The sequence below is a fragment of the Alternaria burnsii genome (genome assembly GCF_013036055.1).
Source record: "Alternaria burnsii strain CBS107.38 chromosome Unknown 744, whole genome shotgun sequence".
In the NCBI taxonomy this organism is placed as follows: domain Eukaryota; kingdom Fungi; phylum Ascomycota; class Dothideomycetes; order Pleosporales; family Pleosporaceae; genus Alternaria; species Alternaria burnsii.
In genome coordinates, this window is record NW_024066119.1 from 769,752 (window position 1) to 787,241 (window position 17,490).

General features: G+C 51.0%; 8 protein-coding genes across 8 annotated transcripts; 3 read left to right on the plus strand and 5 right to left on the minus strand.

Annotated features, from left to right (window-relative positions):
- Position 1: 1 nt before the first annotated feature.
- GT037_008729 (uncharacterized protein) lies at positions 2-2,090 on the minus strand (the record flags this gene model as incomplete). The annotated part of the gene is made up of 7 exons (XM_038933776.1): positions 2-229; positions 278-724; positions 772-1,073; positions 1,124-1,311; positions 1,361-1,648; positions 1,879-1,889; positions 1,941-2,090. 7 exons carry the CDS (start codon positions 2,088-2,090, stop codon positions 2-4), a joined length of 1,614 nt encoding a protein of 537 aa, XP_038783741.1.
- A 568-nt stretch (positions 2,091-2,658) lies between these two features.
- Positions 2,659-5,034, plus strand: GT037_008730 (uncharacterized protein; the record flags this gene model as incomplete). The annotated part of the gene is made up of 1 exon (XM_038933777.1): positions 2,659-5,034. One exon carries the CDS (start codon positions 2,659-2,661, stop codon positions 5,032-5,034), a length of 2,376 nt encoding a protein of 791 aa, XP_038783742.1.
- Positions 5,035-5,323: 289 nt separating this feature from the next.
- On the minus strand, positions 5,324-6,100 carry GT037_008731 (uncharacterized protein; the record flags this gene model as incomplete). The annotated part of the gene is made up of 2 exons (XM_038933778.1): positions 5,324-5,616; positions 5,668-6,100. 2 exons carry the CDS (start codon positions 6,098-6,100, stop codon positions 5,324-5,326), a joined length of 726 nt encoding a protein of 241 aa, XP_038783743.1.
- Positions 6,101-7,651: 1,551 nt separating this feature from the next.
- Positions 7,652-8,418, minus strand: GT037_008732 (uncharacterized protein; the record flags this gene model as incomplete). The annotated part of the gene is made up of 3 exons (XM_038933779.1): positions 7,652-7,807; positions 7,868-8,212; positions 8,269-8,418. 3 exons carry the CDS (start codon positions 8,416-8,418, stop codon positions 7,652-7,654), a joined length of 651 nt encoding a protein of 216 aa, XP_038783744.1.
- A 1,646-nt stretch (positions 8,419-10,064) lies between these two features.
- GT037_008733 (uncharacterized protein) lies at positions 10,065-12,176 on the plus strand (the record flags this gene model as incomplete). Its single annotated transcript, XM_038933780.1, has 3 exons — positions 10,065-10,168; positions 10,220-10,968; positions 11,338-12,176. 3 exons carry the CDS (start codon positions 10,065-10,067, stop codon positions 12,174-12,176), a joined length of 1,692 nt encoding a protein of 563 aa, XP_038783745.1.
- A 60-nt stretch (positions 12,177-12,236) lies between these two features.
- GT037_008734 (uncharacterized protein) lies at positions 12,237-12,749 on the minus strand (the record flags this gene model as incomplete). Its single annotated transcript, XM_038933781.1, has 1 exon — positions 12,237-12,749. The coding sequence occupies one exon, from the start codon at positions 12,747-12,749 to the stop codon at positions 12,237-12,239; it is 513 nt and encodes a 170-aa protein (XP_038783746.1).
- Positions 12,750-13,558: 809 nt separating this feature from the next.
- GT037_008735 (uncharacterized protein) lies at positions 13,559-13,906 on the minus strand (the record flags this gene model as incomplete). Its single annotated transcript, XM_038933782.1, has 1 exon — positions 13,559-13,906. One exon carries the CDS (start codon positions 13,904-13,906, stop codon positions 13,559-13,561), a length of 348 nt encoding a protein of 115 aa, XP_038783747.1.
- Positions 13,907-14,581: 675 nt separating this feature from the next.
- Positions 14,582-16,911, plus strand: GT037_008736 (trp-domain-containing protein; the record flags this gene model as incomplete). The annotated part of the gene is made up of 3 exons (XM_038933783.1): positions 14,582-14,903; positions 14,957-16,483; positions 16,535-16,911. The coding sequence occupies 3 exons, from the start codon at positions 14,582-14,584 to the stop codon at positions 16,909-16,911; spliced, it is 2,226 nt and encodes a 741-aa protein (XP_038783748.1).
- Positions 16,912-17,490: the final 579 nt, after the last annotated feature.

The following is a 17,490-nucleotide window of genomic DNA, read 5'->3' on the forward strand; positions in this document are numbered from 1 at the left end:
TCTATACCATCTCCATATCCGAAGTATTGTCTATCGACTTGTTATACTCTAGTGAGCTGTTTTCCTGTTTCAGGTAGCCTTTCCTGTATGTTTGCATTCTCCATCTCCAGCAAGCCAAGGTCAAGATGGTGAGAGGGATTGAGATGACGAAGTAAAGCCACAACTGTTTCGATACTAAGAGGTTGCGAGACTCGGAGTCGAAGTCTACAAGGTTCATTCCGAACATCGTCTGTGAATAGTTTAGCATTAGTCATAGCTTCTAACATGATAAACTTACCGCCACGAATGAGAACGGCAGATAGAACGAAGTCACAAGTGTAATAGCTCTAATCGCGACAGAATCTTCGCGAGCTGATCTTGCCATCTGGAACGTATTCTGACTCTGCCCCTTGGCAAGCTGCTGGAAGCCCAAATTCAGTGAGTCCAATACTGATTGCGCAGTGAGCTGAACTCGTTTTTGGAGATATGCGCCTCGGTTTCTATATGAAAGAGCCTCCTTTCGAAGCTCTTCCAGGCTCTGGTGAACGGCTACGCGTGCATCTTTATTCCCATCGTTTGCTTCCAGCAAATGGTCGCCAGCTTGTTCAAGGTCGCGAATCAGTTCGTCCAGCGCTGTCAACAAAGGCTCTGCTGGTAATATTCGTTTTTCGATCGCACGGACTTCTTTGAGTGTATCGAAAGTCACCAAGGGCTCTTCTAGAGCTGTACAGGCGGGCTTCAAATCCTATTCATCTGTTAGTACAGTCTTTGGTAGCTTTACAGCAACTTTACCAGCTTCAAGAGCAAGGTTTCATGGTCTTCCAGATAATCTCGCCAGGATTGGAGATGACTTGATATCAACATCGTGTGAATGATTGTCGGAGTCGATATTATTGTAGATCTGCCCGATACCTGCTGCAGTCTCTTGCGGAGGTAGTCATCAAAAGGTGCGTTCGAACTTGGGTTCACTATCAACAATGTGGACCTAGAGCCCTTTTTGTTGTGGATCTGATAGATCCCAGTATGCCGGATGACCCACGGATTTCCAGACTTGACGTCTTTCTTCTCAGGATATTTATAGACCCAGCCGAACTCTGTCATCTTCTGTCAGCCCGGACAGGAAGCACCAGGAAGATCTACTGACCGGATCGGTCGGCGGTAAACACCGTATGAGAGGTGCCGGAATATGCTTCCTCAGTGGGCAGATGACGTGCATTGAAGCACCTGAGGATTTTCGAGAAACCACAACCAACTTTGCAATGATCCATGAGAGTAGAGACCATGTCTCGGCTTGCATTGAGAGAAGCCCATGTGTGCTGCTGATGGAGAAGACTGAATCTCATTGTTAGTCCCGAGAGATGGTCGCTCAGAATATGCCTACTATATGTCTATCCCGCTACCGAGAGTTTCTCGTCTAGCGCTGCGAAGATGACTGGACAACTGCGCCTCATCTGTGAAGGTAAAAGTATCCGGGTCGCGTGATGAATCAACGCCCAGTTCCAATAGCTCAATCAGATGTTTTTCCTCCCGTTTGGAAAACAGTCGAGTATTTTCCAAGATTTTTGATCGTATCTGCGTTGTCGACAACGCAAGTGGACGTACATCACTTGGGTCGTGAGCAGGGAGACCATCGGCAAACATTGTGACAGAAACGGGCTGGCTATGCAAGCTGTGAAGAGGCGCATAAACTCTCAAAATTCAGAATGTATTCTATAGTGAGTCTCGCTCGACTACGTGCTTATGTAGTTCCGTATGCACAGCCGAAACGCTGTCAGGCTGTGAATGTGAGCCGCCGATCTGCCTCACTAGGCTGACAAGATACCTCAGTCTTGTGCTTCGCTGCAAATCCATACCGTTAGCACATATTCGACCGCTATGTCATCAGTCGTGTCTGCTCACATCCACTCGTCCTGTAGGCGTTAGTGGGACCTTCGAGCCTGATGCACGAGTAAGCCACTTACGTCAGTAAGTTCTCTGGGAGCCTCAAAGGTGAAGAATCCATCTTTGACCTCGTTTATCCTGAAGTTCTTGCAGTCGGGGAACGTCTTTCGAAGGAAATTCAGCAATCCTGTTCGACTGTAGTAGCGATCGTTTGCTTGTAGTCGAACCATAGTGGGATTAGGCTGGAGGAAAACGGTGATGTTATTTTACCGTGAACCTCACACGGCATAATACACCACTATAAACACGTTGCACGAGGATGTGATGCAGATGACAAAGAGTCTGGGGGCTAGGGTATGTGCTGGCGAAACTGCTCGGGAGCAAACTGCCACAGGATTGCCACTTTGTGAAGGCTGGCGCGTCCACATGATGCGCGGAGCGCTGCTACAACTAAAAAACCGGCCACACAGCCGTGCAGCTGCGGCGCGAAGCTGGAGGTGGCAGCACGTCCTGCGAATATGCACAGCCCGGCTCTGCAATTGGCCTTGTCACATGGGCCGTGGTTGCCTCGCGGGTTTATCCCGTCCCCGCGTTCCCCCATCGCCATTGACATCACCCGAATGACAGCCGCGAAGCGAACAATAAAGGGCCCCACGTTCCTCCACGCGTTAGGGGTGTACCTTCGCGCGTTGCAAGATCGATCGAACACATGCCGAAGCCTGACCCTCGAGCACACGCTATCGTGTATCACGGCTGCATGATTAGGCCGTCGATTTAGCTGGAGATCGCCTAGTTCCAATGACCGCTCAGCGGAGCCCGTCATTACCGCGCTCGAGCACATCGTCCTCACAGCCTCGCGACACTCAACAGCAGCACCTCTCCGGAAGAATCAGCGCAAGCATCAAATCCACCATAGTAGGAGTCCCAGACAGTGAAACTCAGATATGTCGGTTTCTACCGAAAGGTGATCTAACAACCATACTGAGCGAACAAGCGCTGAGGACTTACCTGAAAGAACTACTCAGCGAAAGCACCGATGAAGTTGTCGAAAATGCCCTCCATAGAATAATCGGTGATCCAGAATGTAATGAACCTTCGAGAAGGGCCCTGCTTGCGCTCTTTCTTTATCACCAGCGTTCCGGATTGCTCCATCATTTTAAGGACTGGCTGCTAGCACCCCAGCATGATTTCCCATCGGATGAATGGCTACCCTTCGACCAGGACCGCTTGGACAGAACTACACTCCCACCGCGATGTCATGAATACATTAAGGATTACCAATACATCTTTATTCCATCCACGATCAGAGAAGATATGCACCAGACATTCCACTCCAAAGAACGGTTGCCCTACATTGGTCCACCTTTAGCTTCTATAGACGGATCGTCAGGAACTGTCTTTACAAGAAAGGTCGCACCAGGTCACTGGGAGGAGAAGCGCAAGAATGGTAGCTATGCACCAGCGGATACAACAAAGCCAACAGTGTTAGCCTTCAAGGTCTTCAGTGGTGGGCATACTGGACAAGAGGCCGAGACGAATTTTGAAATCGAGCGTAACATGCTCGAAGATCTCCGTAACGGAAATTACAAGCACAAGATGATCTTACTGGATTCAGGGAGCTTTGTCATTCGAGACGAAACTCGTATTATACAACACTGTTTGATTTTCGAACGTGCGACTTGCACACTCGAAGAGTTTCTCACCGACGAAAAGAGAGGACTGAAATCCTGGACCAGTAGTCTATTACTCACAAATCTCGTTGGCCTTGTGCAGGCGCTAGCATGTTTACATGACAATCTGGATACTCTTCATCTCGATATAAAACCCGACAACATACTCGTCTTTGATAGGCCTCCTATCCAATTGGAAGATGGAACTTTACAAGAAGCCAAGTTCGAGTGGAAGATAAGCGACTTCGGTCTGGCTCGCAAACGCCATGCCAAAGAGAGGACAGGGCCTTTATACGACAGAAACCGTTCAGCATCTCAATCTGCCTCACTCTATGCGACAAGACCTGCGGGAAGGTTTCAGGCTCCGGAGGTTCAACGACGGGGATCTAGCAAAGCAAGCCGAGGCAGCGATGTTTGGTCAATGGGGTGTGTCATCCTCATGGTTTTGGGTTTTCTGGTAGACACGCCTTCAAGAGTGTTGAGATTGCTGAACAGCCTACAACTAGAGATTGTAGAGGGAGGGGTAACCGACAACTTGTTTTACGTCACAAGTGATACGTATGAGTGGAGAAGTGTAATGATAAAAGAGCTATATCGCTTCGATTATCTGGACGAACCTGACCCGGTTATCGGCATTATCCCGGAAGCACGACAGATGGAAGCAGCTGTGCATCCTGAAGTTGTGAAATGGTCCAACCAATTATTTCGCTGGTGTAACGACAAGCCAGAGCAGCCGATTTTGAAAGATGCGCTCGGTATTGTATTTCTGCGCGTTCTCTTGATCGAAAAGAGCCAAAGGATTGGAGCATTTTACTTGAGCAAGCGTCTTGCCGATGTGAGAGACCGTTGGAAAGAGATAGAGGCCCCCAGCGAACCCCAAAATGAACACCCAGAACCCAGGAGCCTGCATAGTCTGGAACCCGATGACGATAATGGCGTCACTACACCTCCACATGGTTCAGACAATCAGGGCGGAAGCCCTGTGCCTTCTCCTATCGTTGAAGAACCGCAGCCAGTTGCTCTAGATCATTCCAGACTATGCTCAGCGATCACGCAGACGGGTTCTGCTAGCCCGAAGGGGTTCCGACAAGTCATAAAAGAAGAGCTCATTAGAGATATTAGCCAAGTGAGAGAGCCTTGTCCTTTGTTGAGCTGCCAAAGCCACCCTATTAATGTGGCTATACGGCACAAGTCGTACGATGCTCTAGAAGAGCTACTCATCAAGGCGAACTCCGGTGACTTGATCATTCCCTGTTCTGGTTGTGGGGATCGTACTCCATTGGAGGAGGCATGCGAGAGGCCTGGAGACCCCAAAGCCCTCAAGTATTTCAAGCTTTATAAGAGCGAATTTGGAGTTACGAGAGAGTTCTACGATGGTCATAAAAGCAACATGACAAAACCCGCCAAGGAAGCTCTGAGAAAACTACTTCAGGCCCCGGGGCAGCAACAAACAGATGGAAGTGTGATCAGAAGAATCCTGACAGGTAGATCCAACGGCAGTTAGGGTTAGCGACTTATGCGCGAGATCTTCGTCTACCTCATTAGGCCTGTGTATAGCTGTAAGATAGCTACATAGACTCATGCGTTATACTGTATCTTGCTTTCATTTTTATAAATCATCTTTTGGCCTCAGGAGTCGTTAGAGCGGTAGGCGAAGGTATTTGAGTGCTGGTTCACTGGATTTGGGTATTCGAGGTCAAAATTGCGCTGCGCAGCATGTGATGAATACCCAGAGGATTTCTCAAGAACAATTACATTAACATTAATATACATAAAAGCTTCGCCTAAGCCCTCTACGTTTGCGCATTCAGCCGTGCGGTCTCTGCTATATTGAGACCCAAGCCATCTGCTTGCTGCTTCGACACGTCGTGGGCAAATTCACCCTGCGCTACTTCTGGACTGTTCTGTGGTGACTCAAGTTCCCGCGCCCCTGGACTTCCAGGAAGCTCAACAGGCTTGTTGGCAGATGACGAGTAAAGCTCAGCTCTTGTGGTGTCTCCCCCCAATTCCTGACGGCCTGTGTGGTAATGTGCCCATTTCTGTTGTGAGTTTTGGCTGGAATGGTCCCAAGAGTATGTAGGAGGTGCTACGTATAGTCAGTGAAGAGACAATCAAGGTCAGTTATACGAATACACACGTGAGAAACCTGAAGGTGTAGTAGGCGATGCCAGTTCTGCCTTTGGAATCACCAAAGTGTTTGCCGCCTCGGTTTCGGTACTCTTTTTCTTTTGGTTGCGCCGCCGATGCCACAAGAAGAATATGATCGCTGCGATGATGATCAGGAAGGCGAGTGAGCCCCCTACAGCACCTCCGATGACCGCACTAGAGGTTCCACTGGGACTGGCGGCAGCTGTGGCCCTAGACGTGTCACTAGGCGCTGAAGATATACTGCTGGTGGTCGAAAATGCCGTAGGTGCAGGGACAGAGGACGAGAGTGCAACGTTGAGGTCATGAAAGTAGTAATACTGGTCAGGTCGATCCCAAAATGACGGCTCAAGTTCTCCTTCAGGACATGTCGAATTGTTCATGCACGGATCCTCATTGCAGCATCCCCAAAACGTTGGCGCCATGTTACAGGTCCACATGGGTGTATTACCACCACACGATCCGCCGGGTGATAGGTTGTACAGTGATGAAGAGCGACCCGCCGGTCGTAGCATGTCACCAAAGCAGCCATGCACGCACGGATCCGACATACAGCAGCCGAGAAACTTTGTTCCCGTCTCACACGCATACCTGGTGATGGTCAGAATTAAACTTTGTAGCACTGTCGAAATGCGCTTTATTCGTTGAAATCATTCCGATCTGGTGACTTCTTCGACGTACCAAGTACCTCCACTGGGACAAAAGAAGTCTCCTGGCTTAGCTGCTGTATAATTGGGATTTGCCATGGCGGAAGTAACTTTCTGGAATGGAAGACCGACAACCTTAAGGAAGTCAAGAATACGGAGAACAATGGAACATGGAATTAGGTTGAGGAATATAGAAATGCGAAATGCACCTTAGGCACACAGCACACTTGACAGCTTATGGTTGCAGCTCCAAGAAAGCCAAGTGCTTGCGGCCCAAGATAACATGATTCCGTCGTTGTTGTAAGGGATCCCGTGATGGTTGTGGCGAAGAATACCTTTATCGATTCCAGCGAAGGGCCCCCAAAAGGCCGGCAATGGGCCCGAATTGGGGTAGTGGCCGCCGTGGCTGCGAGGGTGGAGTTGGGTGAGAAGCTTGAGGAAATCTGTTTATACGCCCTGCGTGAGTGAAGAGGGAACAGCGCGCAAATCGAGCCTATGAAACGTCCCGCGGCTGACGAAAACGGGAAAGCTAGGGCCACTAGGCTAGATTTTGGTGAGAATAATTCCCCATGATGGACTGTAGCGAAGCTTCCACAGCGCGATAGTCGTATAAGCTGCTTGGTGAAGTCACCGGTTGTATGTGTGGGGTCTGAAAATAGCAGCGATGAGTTGTTCACACTAGTTGTGAGCAAAGGTCTGAGTACTCGATGGTATGGATGCACCAGCTTACTTCGCCAAGGATATATCCTCCCCAAGGGATGCAAGCCATGCAAGGCATGCGTATTTATTGTGTAGGTTTTGATTTGTACGATTCTGTCAAATTGGTACGATATTGACGGTGTCAAGACACGCGTAGCAAGGGCTCCCTTAACGGCAGACCGTTTTCATTTATCTCAGAACGTGGGATTCGAGGAACCGAGCGATGGAATGTAGGATGCGAAAGAGGTTGGGTAGGTTAGCATGCCCAGCCTTACACGCAATTGACGGGCTAGTCGGACGCACCTACCGATCGATGCAACTGCGGCCAAGGAAATGATGTCGCTACTATGTGGTAATGATGCAGTAACAGCTGTTGCTGACAGGAAATATGCTCGTTTACGGGGTTTCTTTGTTTCTTTGTCCAATTCACACTTAGATCCAGCCGCGTTGGGCGCTTCTCAAGATACGGTCGTCTATCTGCCCACGAAGAGTGGCCTTGCTAGCGTCCGTGCCGCACAATTGCCGCGTCATGGCAACGCGCTCGTTCGTTCCTGCCGAACAGACCATACCTGAGTGACATGGTTGTCGTTGTCTCTAGATGCCCCACAACGGGCACGTACGACTCCGAATCTACGGCCAGCTAGCACTGGTCTGAACTACTGGGGGGTCTACCGAAATATTGTGTTTGCCTGAGTACAGATGCGCATTGAGGCGATAGACCGTGGCTGCCCCGATCAGGTAGTTGCCAAAAGCGAAGATGGTAGCAAGGCCACTGACGACAGCAATCTGAACTCGAATCAGCAAACGGAACAAGACGATATCTCTTCACACATATCTCTAAGTTACCTTCGCATCGGGGCCCCATGCAGATGACGCGGCGGCACGAGCGTATATCAAGATCAGGAGACCGATCAGCAAGTACCATATACTGAATGAGAGCAGCATGATTGGCATTTGCCAAACGTAAAGATGATGGCTTTGGACAGCCTTGTCTCCCCTAAGCAAGGCTTGGAAGACTCGTAGACGCTCTCCGCGGATGCGAGACAAAGTCACGTATTGCTGTGTTCCACTGCTAACGGCAATCATGGCTGTGATTAGAGATGCGTATAATGCAGCTTGAGTCGTCCACGGGGCCGATTCAATGACTGGCCACGAGAAGGCACTGCTTCCAACGCCGGCGAGTAGAACACCCTACGCGATCATGTCAGGCTCAAGGCCGATCCAATGTGAGTTGCCAGATATCTTACAGTGACATTTACCGAGATCAGCTCGGCCTTTTTCTCTTCTATCCATTCGGCGCCCGTCGTCTCTTGCAGTGACGCCACGTTCGCGTGCCATGGTAGGAAGCGTCGGGAATGGCTGATTACATCTGCGAACGATACTGTCGGCTTGGACATCCCGGTAAAATAGTCCGGGTATGACCGGCTGTGGTGAGTACCTCTGGAGGAGGACCTCAGCAACAACACCTTCATCGCCTAGATGTTCAGGCAAGCAAGCAATACGTGATTGCAGCCTCGTCAACGCCTTGCGGATTAGCTTTCCCGTGTTATACCCTGCCATTCGCTGCCTCCTACGTATCTGCTGCAGCCGCCACCAAACAAGACGATGCAGCGGTCATCGCCTCGACAGTCGCCGTTCATTGGCTGGACGGATGCAAGAGAGCACGAGGCTGCTCAACTGGGAATAGGCAGGAAGGAACTCTGACAGTGACTGGCCGAGCTGACAGCGCTGTCGGTCGGGAAGCGTTGCCTCGATAACCTCTGGCATGGTGGGGCAAAAAGGTATTAGCGACACAAAAAAGCAGAAAGATACTACCAAGAATGCAAAAAAAAAAGCAAAAAGATAATGTCAGCGGTGGGACTCGAACCCACGCAGGTTGCCCTATGAGAAACCTCTTGAGAATGCGTCTTCCGGAGAAGACAAGCTTTCGCTTGAGTCACACGCCATAACCACTCGGCCACGCTGACTGATTCGATGAAAAATTTTGACGTAATCAAATTTATATTGTATTTTTGATCGTGAAAAGCAGCCGCGTGTTGGGTCGAGTTGCATTATGCAAGCCCTACAACAACCCCACCATAGCATGAGTCGGGCTACTCCCTGCAATACAGAGCGTCTAAGCACGCTCCTAACACACAGATTGAGTGCCCTATCTCGTGTGTTAGGGGCGTGTAAGCACAGGTCACGCTCAGAAGGAATGATATGGCTTCGAGAGTTTCGCATTCCTCGGAACTTGCGTGCCCCCCATTTGTACATAAATTCGATAGCGCCTTTTACAAGCTCCTTACTGAGACCACTCTATCCACGAAGAACTAATCGTCTGATCTTTGCAACACCTTTATCATCAGCGATGCGGAGCCTCGATAAGCCGTTGCCTTCACAACGACCAGAATTTTCGTCAATATGTGACTTTTTTGACAACAACCAGACAACTGCCCTTCTACCAGAACATCACGCTTTGAATTTTCTACCACGATCAACGAAGGACTGCTACATGATCTGGCCGTATATCCGCAAAAGAGAGGTTGTGCGACGCCATTGGCAAGAATGCTGACTGGGCAACGCCTAAGTCTTAGTTTTATCATTGTCCTCTCGAGATCGTTCTATAGCACGCTTGGTGGCGCGAAGCTCCACATGCGATACCGGGGTGAACGGGTGATGTTCAGCACCTGGGCAATGTCGATGCCTATCCACCTACTTATCGCTTGCCGTGATACGACTTCGGGACCGAGCTACGAGACAATCCCCTCATTGGCCTCCCCGCATCTCTATACTTGATCGATATCTATTTCGACGAGCTTCCAGCAAACGTGAGCCATTCATTAACCCGGTAACAAATTAAGGTACTGCCTAGTGTGCTCGCAGCAACTCTGCACAGTCAAGGGCGAAGACACCAATCTAGGAGCCCTTGGGCGGGCTTTCGCCGGAGCTTCTCGAAATTGGCACTGCGAACATCGGTGATTAGTCTGACTCGTTGAAAGCTTTCGAACTTCGAACGTCGTCCGCTACAAGCTTGATTTCAGCAATCGAAACATCCATCGCAATGGTGAACCTTAGCTCGGTGCTCTTTGCAGCTGGCTTGCTTGTCAGCCCGCTTGTCGCCGCCTCGGAAGGGAAGAATGAGCACAGTACGGAGTACTCTTCCGAGTAATGCCTTATCCAAACTATTTGGAGAGGCTATAAACTAATTTGTCACAGCTATTCGGTGTCTACCTCATATAGCAACACAACCTCTATTCTCGACAAGATCCAGGCGCGCGGCTACCTGAGAGTCGGCACAACTGGTGACTACAAGCCGTTCTCGTACAAAGTGACGAACCGAACAGCTCTACCTGCTACACCGGCCATCAACACTACTTACATTGGCGCCGATATCGATGTAGCCCAGTCGCTTTCAAATTCTCTCGGTCTCTCACGTCCAGTCGAGTTCGTTCCCACTATCTGGACGAACCTCACGACAGATCTTGCAGCACAAAAGTTTGACGTCGCTATGAGTGGCGTTAGCATCACCCTAGCTCGTGCACAAAAGGCCTTCTTTTCCACTGCGGTTCAGCGAGTGGGCAAGGCCGCGTGCGTGCGATGTGCGGACCTTGACAAGTTCTCATCTCTGGCGGCTATTGATACCGCCGGTGTCAAAGTCGCGGTCAATCCGGGCGGTACAAACGAGGCGTTTGACCGGGCTAACTTGAAGGCGGCTACCATCGTGTTGGTGCCAGACAATAACGCCGTCTACAAAGCTGTCATGGATGGCGACGCAGATGCCATGATCAGTGATATCATTGAAGTGGAATTGCAGGTGCGGTTGCATCCGGAGGTGCTTTGCATCGTTAACCCGAATGCGACTTTTACATTCGAGGAATTGGGTTATATGGTAGGGCAAGATATCGTATGGAAGCAATACATGGATCTGTTTGTACACATTCAGCTAGAAAGTGGTGGCTGGAACAGTACCCTGGAGAAATGGATGTCCTATAAATGGCCCTCAGTATAGACACATCTGTAAGAGACGGCAGATGTCGTAATGAATTCATGGGGTTCAGACAAGCCGCGAGCCGACTCAAGTTCCATGGAAGCGGGTAAAGAGCTAGAACGCCTGGTCTCAGAATATCGGGAATAGTACGCAATGTAAGCGCTAGTTTCCACCAGCCTACTTCATACTCAATGCGGGTTGCCTTATTGGCCTGATACAAGCCTCACAGCATCTCCCTCCGTGGCTAGGGCACTGCGACCGTGGGATGAGTCGTCCTACGCGACGCTGCACCTCCTCACCACCCTTCTACTTGTCCGATTGGTTAACTAAGTTATCCACTTACAAGACGTCAACCCCATCTTTGCGTCGGCGCAAATGGCTGTTTCACAGATTCAAGAAGCGGCAGGAGAATCTTCAGGCACTCTTCTCTCGTATCAATCTTTTAACCAAGACAGCAATTCTACTATACTGTTTATACATGGTGCATTTGTCGACAGTAACGACTGGGATCTTGTCGTGCCCTACGTCCTCGATTACCATCTTCTACTTCCAGACTGCCCTGGACATGGTCGATCTTCACATACACCCTTCTCTATCGAGGCATCGGCAAAGCACATCGCCTATCTAATAGAGGCAAAAGCCATTAGTGGTCAAGCCCATGTTGTTGGTCATAGTCTTGGTGCCTCTATCGCTGTTTGCCTTGCCGCGAACTACCCTCATGTTGTTCGCTCCTTATTCGTCTCTGGATACAGCGCGACCCCCGTTTCCAGTGCTCCATTATTGCCATACCTGCTCTGGGCCTCGAATCACATGGAAAACGCCATCCCACGACCTTTTGTTCGCTGGCTCATGGATGGAACTGATCTCCGCCATACGTCTAGCGCTTCGTTGTCGCTTTGTAGACAGATCGCGCATACCGGCAATGCTAAGGCGCAGCTGCAGCCGTGGTCTGCACGAACTCTGATCATTGTAGCGGGCAAAGGTGGCTTGATCCCTTCCAATGATAGCATAGAGGCCGCTCGCCAACTCGCCAGAGTCGGAAACGAGAGTAATACGCAAACACTTGCCTACATTCATCCACTCATGAGACATCCTTGGAATCGGCAAGACCCATCCCTCTGGGCAGCGACCGTTATGGCATGGGTCGAAGGCAGAGACCTCCCAGCCGGATTCGTGCGACTGTAGGCGCATGTCGTATTTCCAGCTTGACTACAAGTGTGGTCTGATGGTTCCCAGTAACCCTGGTCAAGTTTGGAGTTCCTCTTGGTAGATCGCTTTACTCCTAGCTAGATCTTCATCCCCAAAGCTCAGACTGGAAAGCATCATGTACGCGTCCTTGGTCTGGAAAAAGAATTTATCCATCTCGCAATTCTTTCCGTCGTCCACGTAGACCAATAATAGCCCATTGGGCTTGCTCATCCATTGCTCATGGACTACTACGATGAAGGCTGTCGGCCACCACTCCAAATCGCCCGCCGCACCCCCGTCGCTGCGAGTGCAAATGCCCTTGTCTAGAGCGATGTGCGCCTGAACGATCTCTTGAAGCGTCTTGAATGATGTGATGGATGGCGCGGGCCGCACGAGATGGCTTTCGTTACCTTGTTCTAGCCACTGCTTCTCTAGCACTTGAACAACATTCTCGAGTGGCACCTTGTCACCAAGAAGTGCGTAGACTGCGAATGCTGCGTCGTCCCAACTATAGTCGCCGTATCGGCCAAGCTCGGGCGCTCGAGATGGCAAAGACAGGTCAAGTGTCATTATGGTAGACACTAGATCATGGCGCGATGCCCTCGACTTAGGCTTCCTGCTAACGTAAACTGTGATTTAGTATTCAACAACAGATGTGCGTTGTGCAACTGAGGCGGCAGGTGTGGAGGGTGAAATTATGTCTTCCTCAGTTGAAAATCAACATCATCCGTCTGCATTTGTTGGCCGCGTGAATGCATCGCGTTGCTGCTGCACGCAGAATACTCGCGGTATTGAGATTGCTACGACCGACGAAGCGGAGATGAGTGATACCGTCCGCAGCGTTTTATTGAAGGAGCGATAGTGGCGGGCATGTGAAATTAGACGTGAGATTGCATCAGCATATCTACCGATGCGAATTGCGAGAAATCTGAGTCTGCAAGAGCGAAGACAGCCCTGGAGTGAGTCAACAATAGAAGCAGTGAATGTTTCTTGCTGACCTTGGGAGGTCTGACTTGGCTGCATAGTGGCGATGCGAGACTGTGGTGGCTGGTGGGTAGGCCTCCTGTTCAGGCGGCGATGGCGCGTGGCCACGGCGGATGTGATGGCGGTCGGGTGCTGGGGCTAATGATCTACTCCCAAGGTTAATCACGCAGGTCTCGAAGTCGAGCAGAGTTTCTAGACCGCGCAACGACCAGCTACGTGCCGATCGCACAACTTGAACACAATCTGCAATCACAGTAGATGGCATCTCTTCATAGACTGTCGCAAATGTTCGACTCGGTAAGGGATGATTTCATAATCACAAGAAAAGCACTGTGGGATTGTTGAGCAGCAACAAATGTATTTCGGGCCTACAATATACGAAGGCACGTCATCCTTCAATGCTGCACTTGGTCTCTTTGGGCAGCTGCAGTTGTCAAATTCTCATCTAGTGGCCGAGCATCTATTTTTACGACCATGGGGGAATGCACAGCCACGCAGGTACCAGTACCGTTCATGGGGTCATCGGAGTAGGCTACCAAAGTTGCTTGGTGATGGATTACTGTGATTCTCTGTGCACAAGAGCGGCCAGCAGTAGTGAAAAACGTCTTTGTGCATGGGGCGACGCCGTGCGCAGTTCTCCAACTCTCGAGCGATGACACGATGGTTGACTTGGCGACGGTCTCGAGCGGGACCGGGGTAGTTTGATAGGCTCGCCTTGCGCAGTAGCATTCCTCAGCTGCCATCAATACGACAGTAGTGGTGTGTTAGCATGTGAGGGCAGCATGCCTCGCTGAACGCAGTGCAGCAAGACAGCCAAGCGATAAGAAGCAACTGCAGCCCCCAGCTGGCGCAAAAGTCGCTGACAAGTCCCCAACGTCTAACCCCCCATCCTGTCGTGTTCTCGAACGCGGCCCAACAACCCTCTGCCCTCGATAGCGTCGGATCCAACGACTGCGCCATCGCGGGATTAATCGAGGCTAGCGCCGCGCGTCCCTGCCTGATTGGAGTGAGCCCCCTTGGCTGTCGCCGCACGGTTTCAGAAGAGAGGCAGAATACCGGCTTCAGCGCCTCGTCCTCATTTCAACAACAATCGCTCGCTCGTTCGTCAGTCGTTTCACCTTTGCGTCCCTCGTAACTGCCGACTCGATCCCAACCCTCTTCCCAGGCTCGCCGCTTCCTCCATTAGCCACTCCACTGCGACGCTTGCCCTTTGTTTACCGTCTTCATCAGGCCCGAGAAAGGTTGACCCTGCGGCCGACTCCCGTTTAATCACTGCTTGCTTCTTCGTCTGCGGCACCATTCTTCTGCCAGCAACCACCTACGTATACGAACCATCCCCAACACATCGCTACCGCGACCACCACTCGCTATCGAAAGTCGCCTCCCCCAAGGAACGCCCGCGGGCGCAAACATCAACCATGCGACCTCACGCGACGTACTCGGCAATGCTCGCACCCTTCATATTACTGGCATCGGCGCCACTGGGTGTACTCGCCGCCGATATCCTCAAGACTAATGGCTTCAGCTCGTGTCTGGAAGGGCAGGGAGACATCAAGGTCAACAAGCTCAACATCGAATTCGACCGCTCTACCAAAAAGGTCACGTTTGACGTATCTGGCACCAACGAGGTCGAGCAGAAGGTCATGGCAACCCTCACCGTAAACGCATACGGTCGAGAGTTGTACAACAAAGAGTTCGACCCTTGTTCCGGCGAGTACAAGGTCGACCAGCTGTGTCCAGGTATGTACATGCCTGCCTTGCGCCTGCTTCTTTTGTATGCTAACGTACAGCAGTTCCCAAGGGTACCTTTGGTGCACAGGGCGAGCAGAGTATCCCCGATAGTATCATGTCCCAGATCCCCAGCATCGCCTTCAATATACCCGACATCGACAGTCAAGCCAGGTTGCAACTCAAGGCCATAGACGGAGGCAAGGACCTAGCTTGTATTACCTCACAAGTCAGCAATGGACAGTCGCTGTCAACCGCCGGAGTGCAATACATTGCCGCTGGAATTGCTGGAGCGGCCTTGGCTGTTACTGGACTGGCTTCGCTCGCCGGTGCTGGACACGCTGGTGCGGCACAGTCTAGCCCTACCTTTGGCGATGTTATCGGATGGTTCCAGGCCATGGCTCTGAACGGCATGATGAGCGCCGACGTTCCCGGTGTATACCGCAGCTGGTCTCAGAACTTTGCCTTCAGTACCGGTCTTATCTACTGGGAGGGCATGCAACACTCCATCGATAACTTCCGTGCGAGCACTGGCGGTAATCTTACGCAGAGCAGCGTCGAATTCCTCAAGAACGCGACCCTCGTACACGTGAACCAGAACTCGACCTTGACCAAGCGCAGCTTCGACCTTCTGTTTTCTCGCGACGTTCTGTTTGCTCGCGATGAACTGAACACAGATGTCAACGGTACTGCCGAGGAGGGTGGCGACAACAAGGTCATCGTCTACGCAAAGGACATGCAGGGCTTCATCCAAGAGTACACAATTCCCGACCGTAACGCCTTCATGACTGTTTTGCTCATCTTTGCCATCATCGTCGCTGCCATTACCGTTGGTATCCTTCTCCTGAAGGTCATCCTGGAAACCTGGGCCCTGTTTGGCAGCTTCCCGAAGCGCCTGACTAGCTTCCGTAAGCGATACTGGTGGACTCTGGCCAAGACTATCACCAACTTGATTCTTCTACTATACGGTATCTGGGTTCTCTACTGTGTCTACCAGTTCAAGAACGGAGACTCATGGGCTGTCAAGACACTTGCCGGTGTAACCCTTGCGGCATTCACTGGAGTCCTGGCTTTCTTCACTTGGAAGATCTGGAGCACCGCCGAGAAATTCAAGAAGATGGAGGGCAAGCCTGACGCTCTTTACGAGGACAAGGAGATCTGGCGCAAGTACAGCATGTTCTACGAGAACTACAAGAAGAGCTACTGGTGGATCTTCGTCCCCGCTATCGTCTTCCTGTTTGCTCGTGGTTGTGTTATCGCCGGAGCAGACGGGCACGGTCTCGCACAGGCTGCCGGTCAACTCATCGTTGAATCCCTTCTCCTTATCATGCTTCTCTGGGCTCGCCCATACACCCTCAAGTCCAGTACCTGGATCAACATTACCATCTCGGTCGTTCGTGTCTTGTCTGTTGTCTGCATCTTGGTCTTCGTCGAAGAATTGGGTATGAGCCAGACAACCAAGACCGTCACCGGTCTCGTCCTTGTTGTTGTGCAAGCTTCGCTCACTGGTGTTCTTGCTATTCTCATCGCCGTCAATGCTATCATTATCTGCTGCAAGGAGAACCCTCATCGCAAGAAGAGAAAGGCAGCTGGTAAGTTTAGTTTTCCCTTTAGATTCCAACATTATCTAACAAATCCTCCAGAGAAAGCTCGCGATCTCGACAACCTTACCCCTCTCGATGCACGCAACTCGCTTCTCATGGACCCCCAAGAGTACAAGCGCACCTCGCTTCCTTCACCATTCGGTCCCCGCACCGCCGGCTACGACCGCGTTCCTCTCGCCGACCAAAACACTGCCTATAATGGTCCTGGTGGTCGCTCTTTCGGAGATGACCAAGGACATCTCCTTGCCGATGCTTCCACTTTCGGCCGCACAGCAACGCATGAGCGAAGCATAAGCCGTGACAGCAGTCCAGGACCCGACCCGGGCGCCGGCTACCACCAACCACCCGGCTACGTCTCCAACGCCCCATGGCAACCTCAACAACCACGAGGTAACAATGGCGGCTATGCGTACTAGAGCCAACAAACTCTTGAAGTCTTCTAAAAGCGAAGACTCGGAGTGGTGAAACATCTCACCATCAGGCATTATCTCCTTCTGTTATATTCCCTATCTGTATCGCGGTGGTTGTATTGACATACCCTAAAGCGGTCAAGCCACATCTAAAGTCATCTCTCTTGCATACGGGCTGGGCCATATCTGCTCACAACGCCCGTGATTTTTACGAATCTTTCTTTGTGTTTATCTTTAGTATTTGGTGTAAAGAAAGATCTGATACAAGCTCTTGTAATCTCATGCAAGCGGTAAGCCTGGGGCTCGCGCACACACATACACAACTATCTTTTCTGCTATCGTCAAGGGGGTGAAGGAGAAGGACGGGAAAGGAACTGCAAGGAACGGAGTGTGGAGTTGGAAATGGGATGTGAAATAAGATGTAGAGAAGATGTGAATACCAATACTTAACTGTTACACGTGTAGCTCTATCTACCTTTTTATGATATATGCCCAGAGAATGCCATATCTTGAGTCGAGGTCTCGCTGGGCTCGGCAGTGGTAATGCCATTGCCCAGAGTAGGGAGCACGGTACGTGCGGTTTTA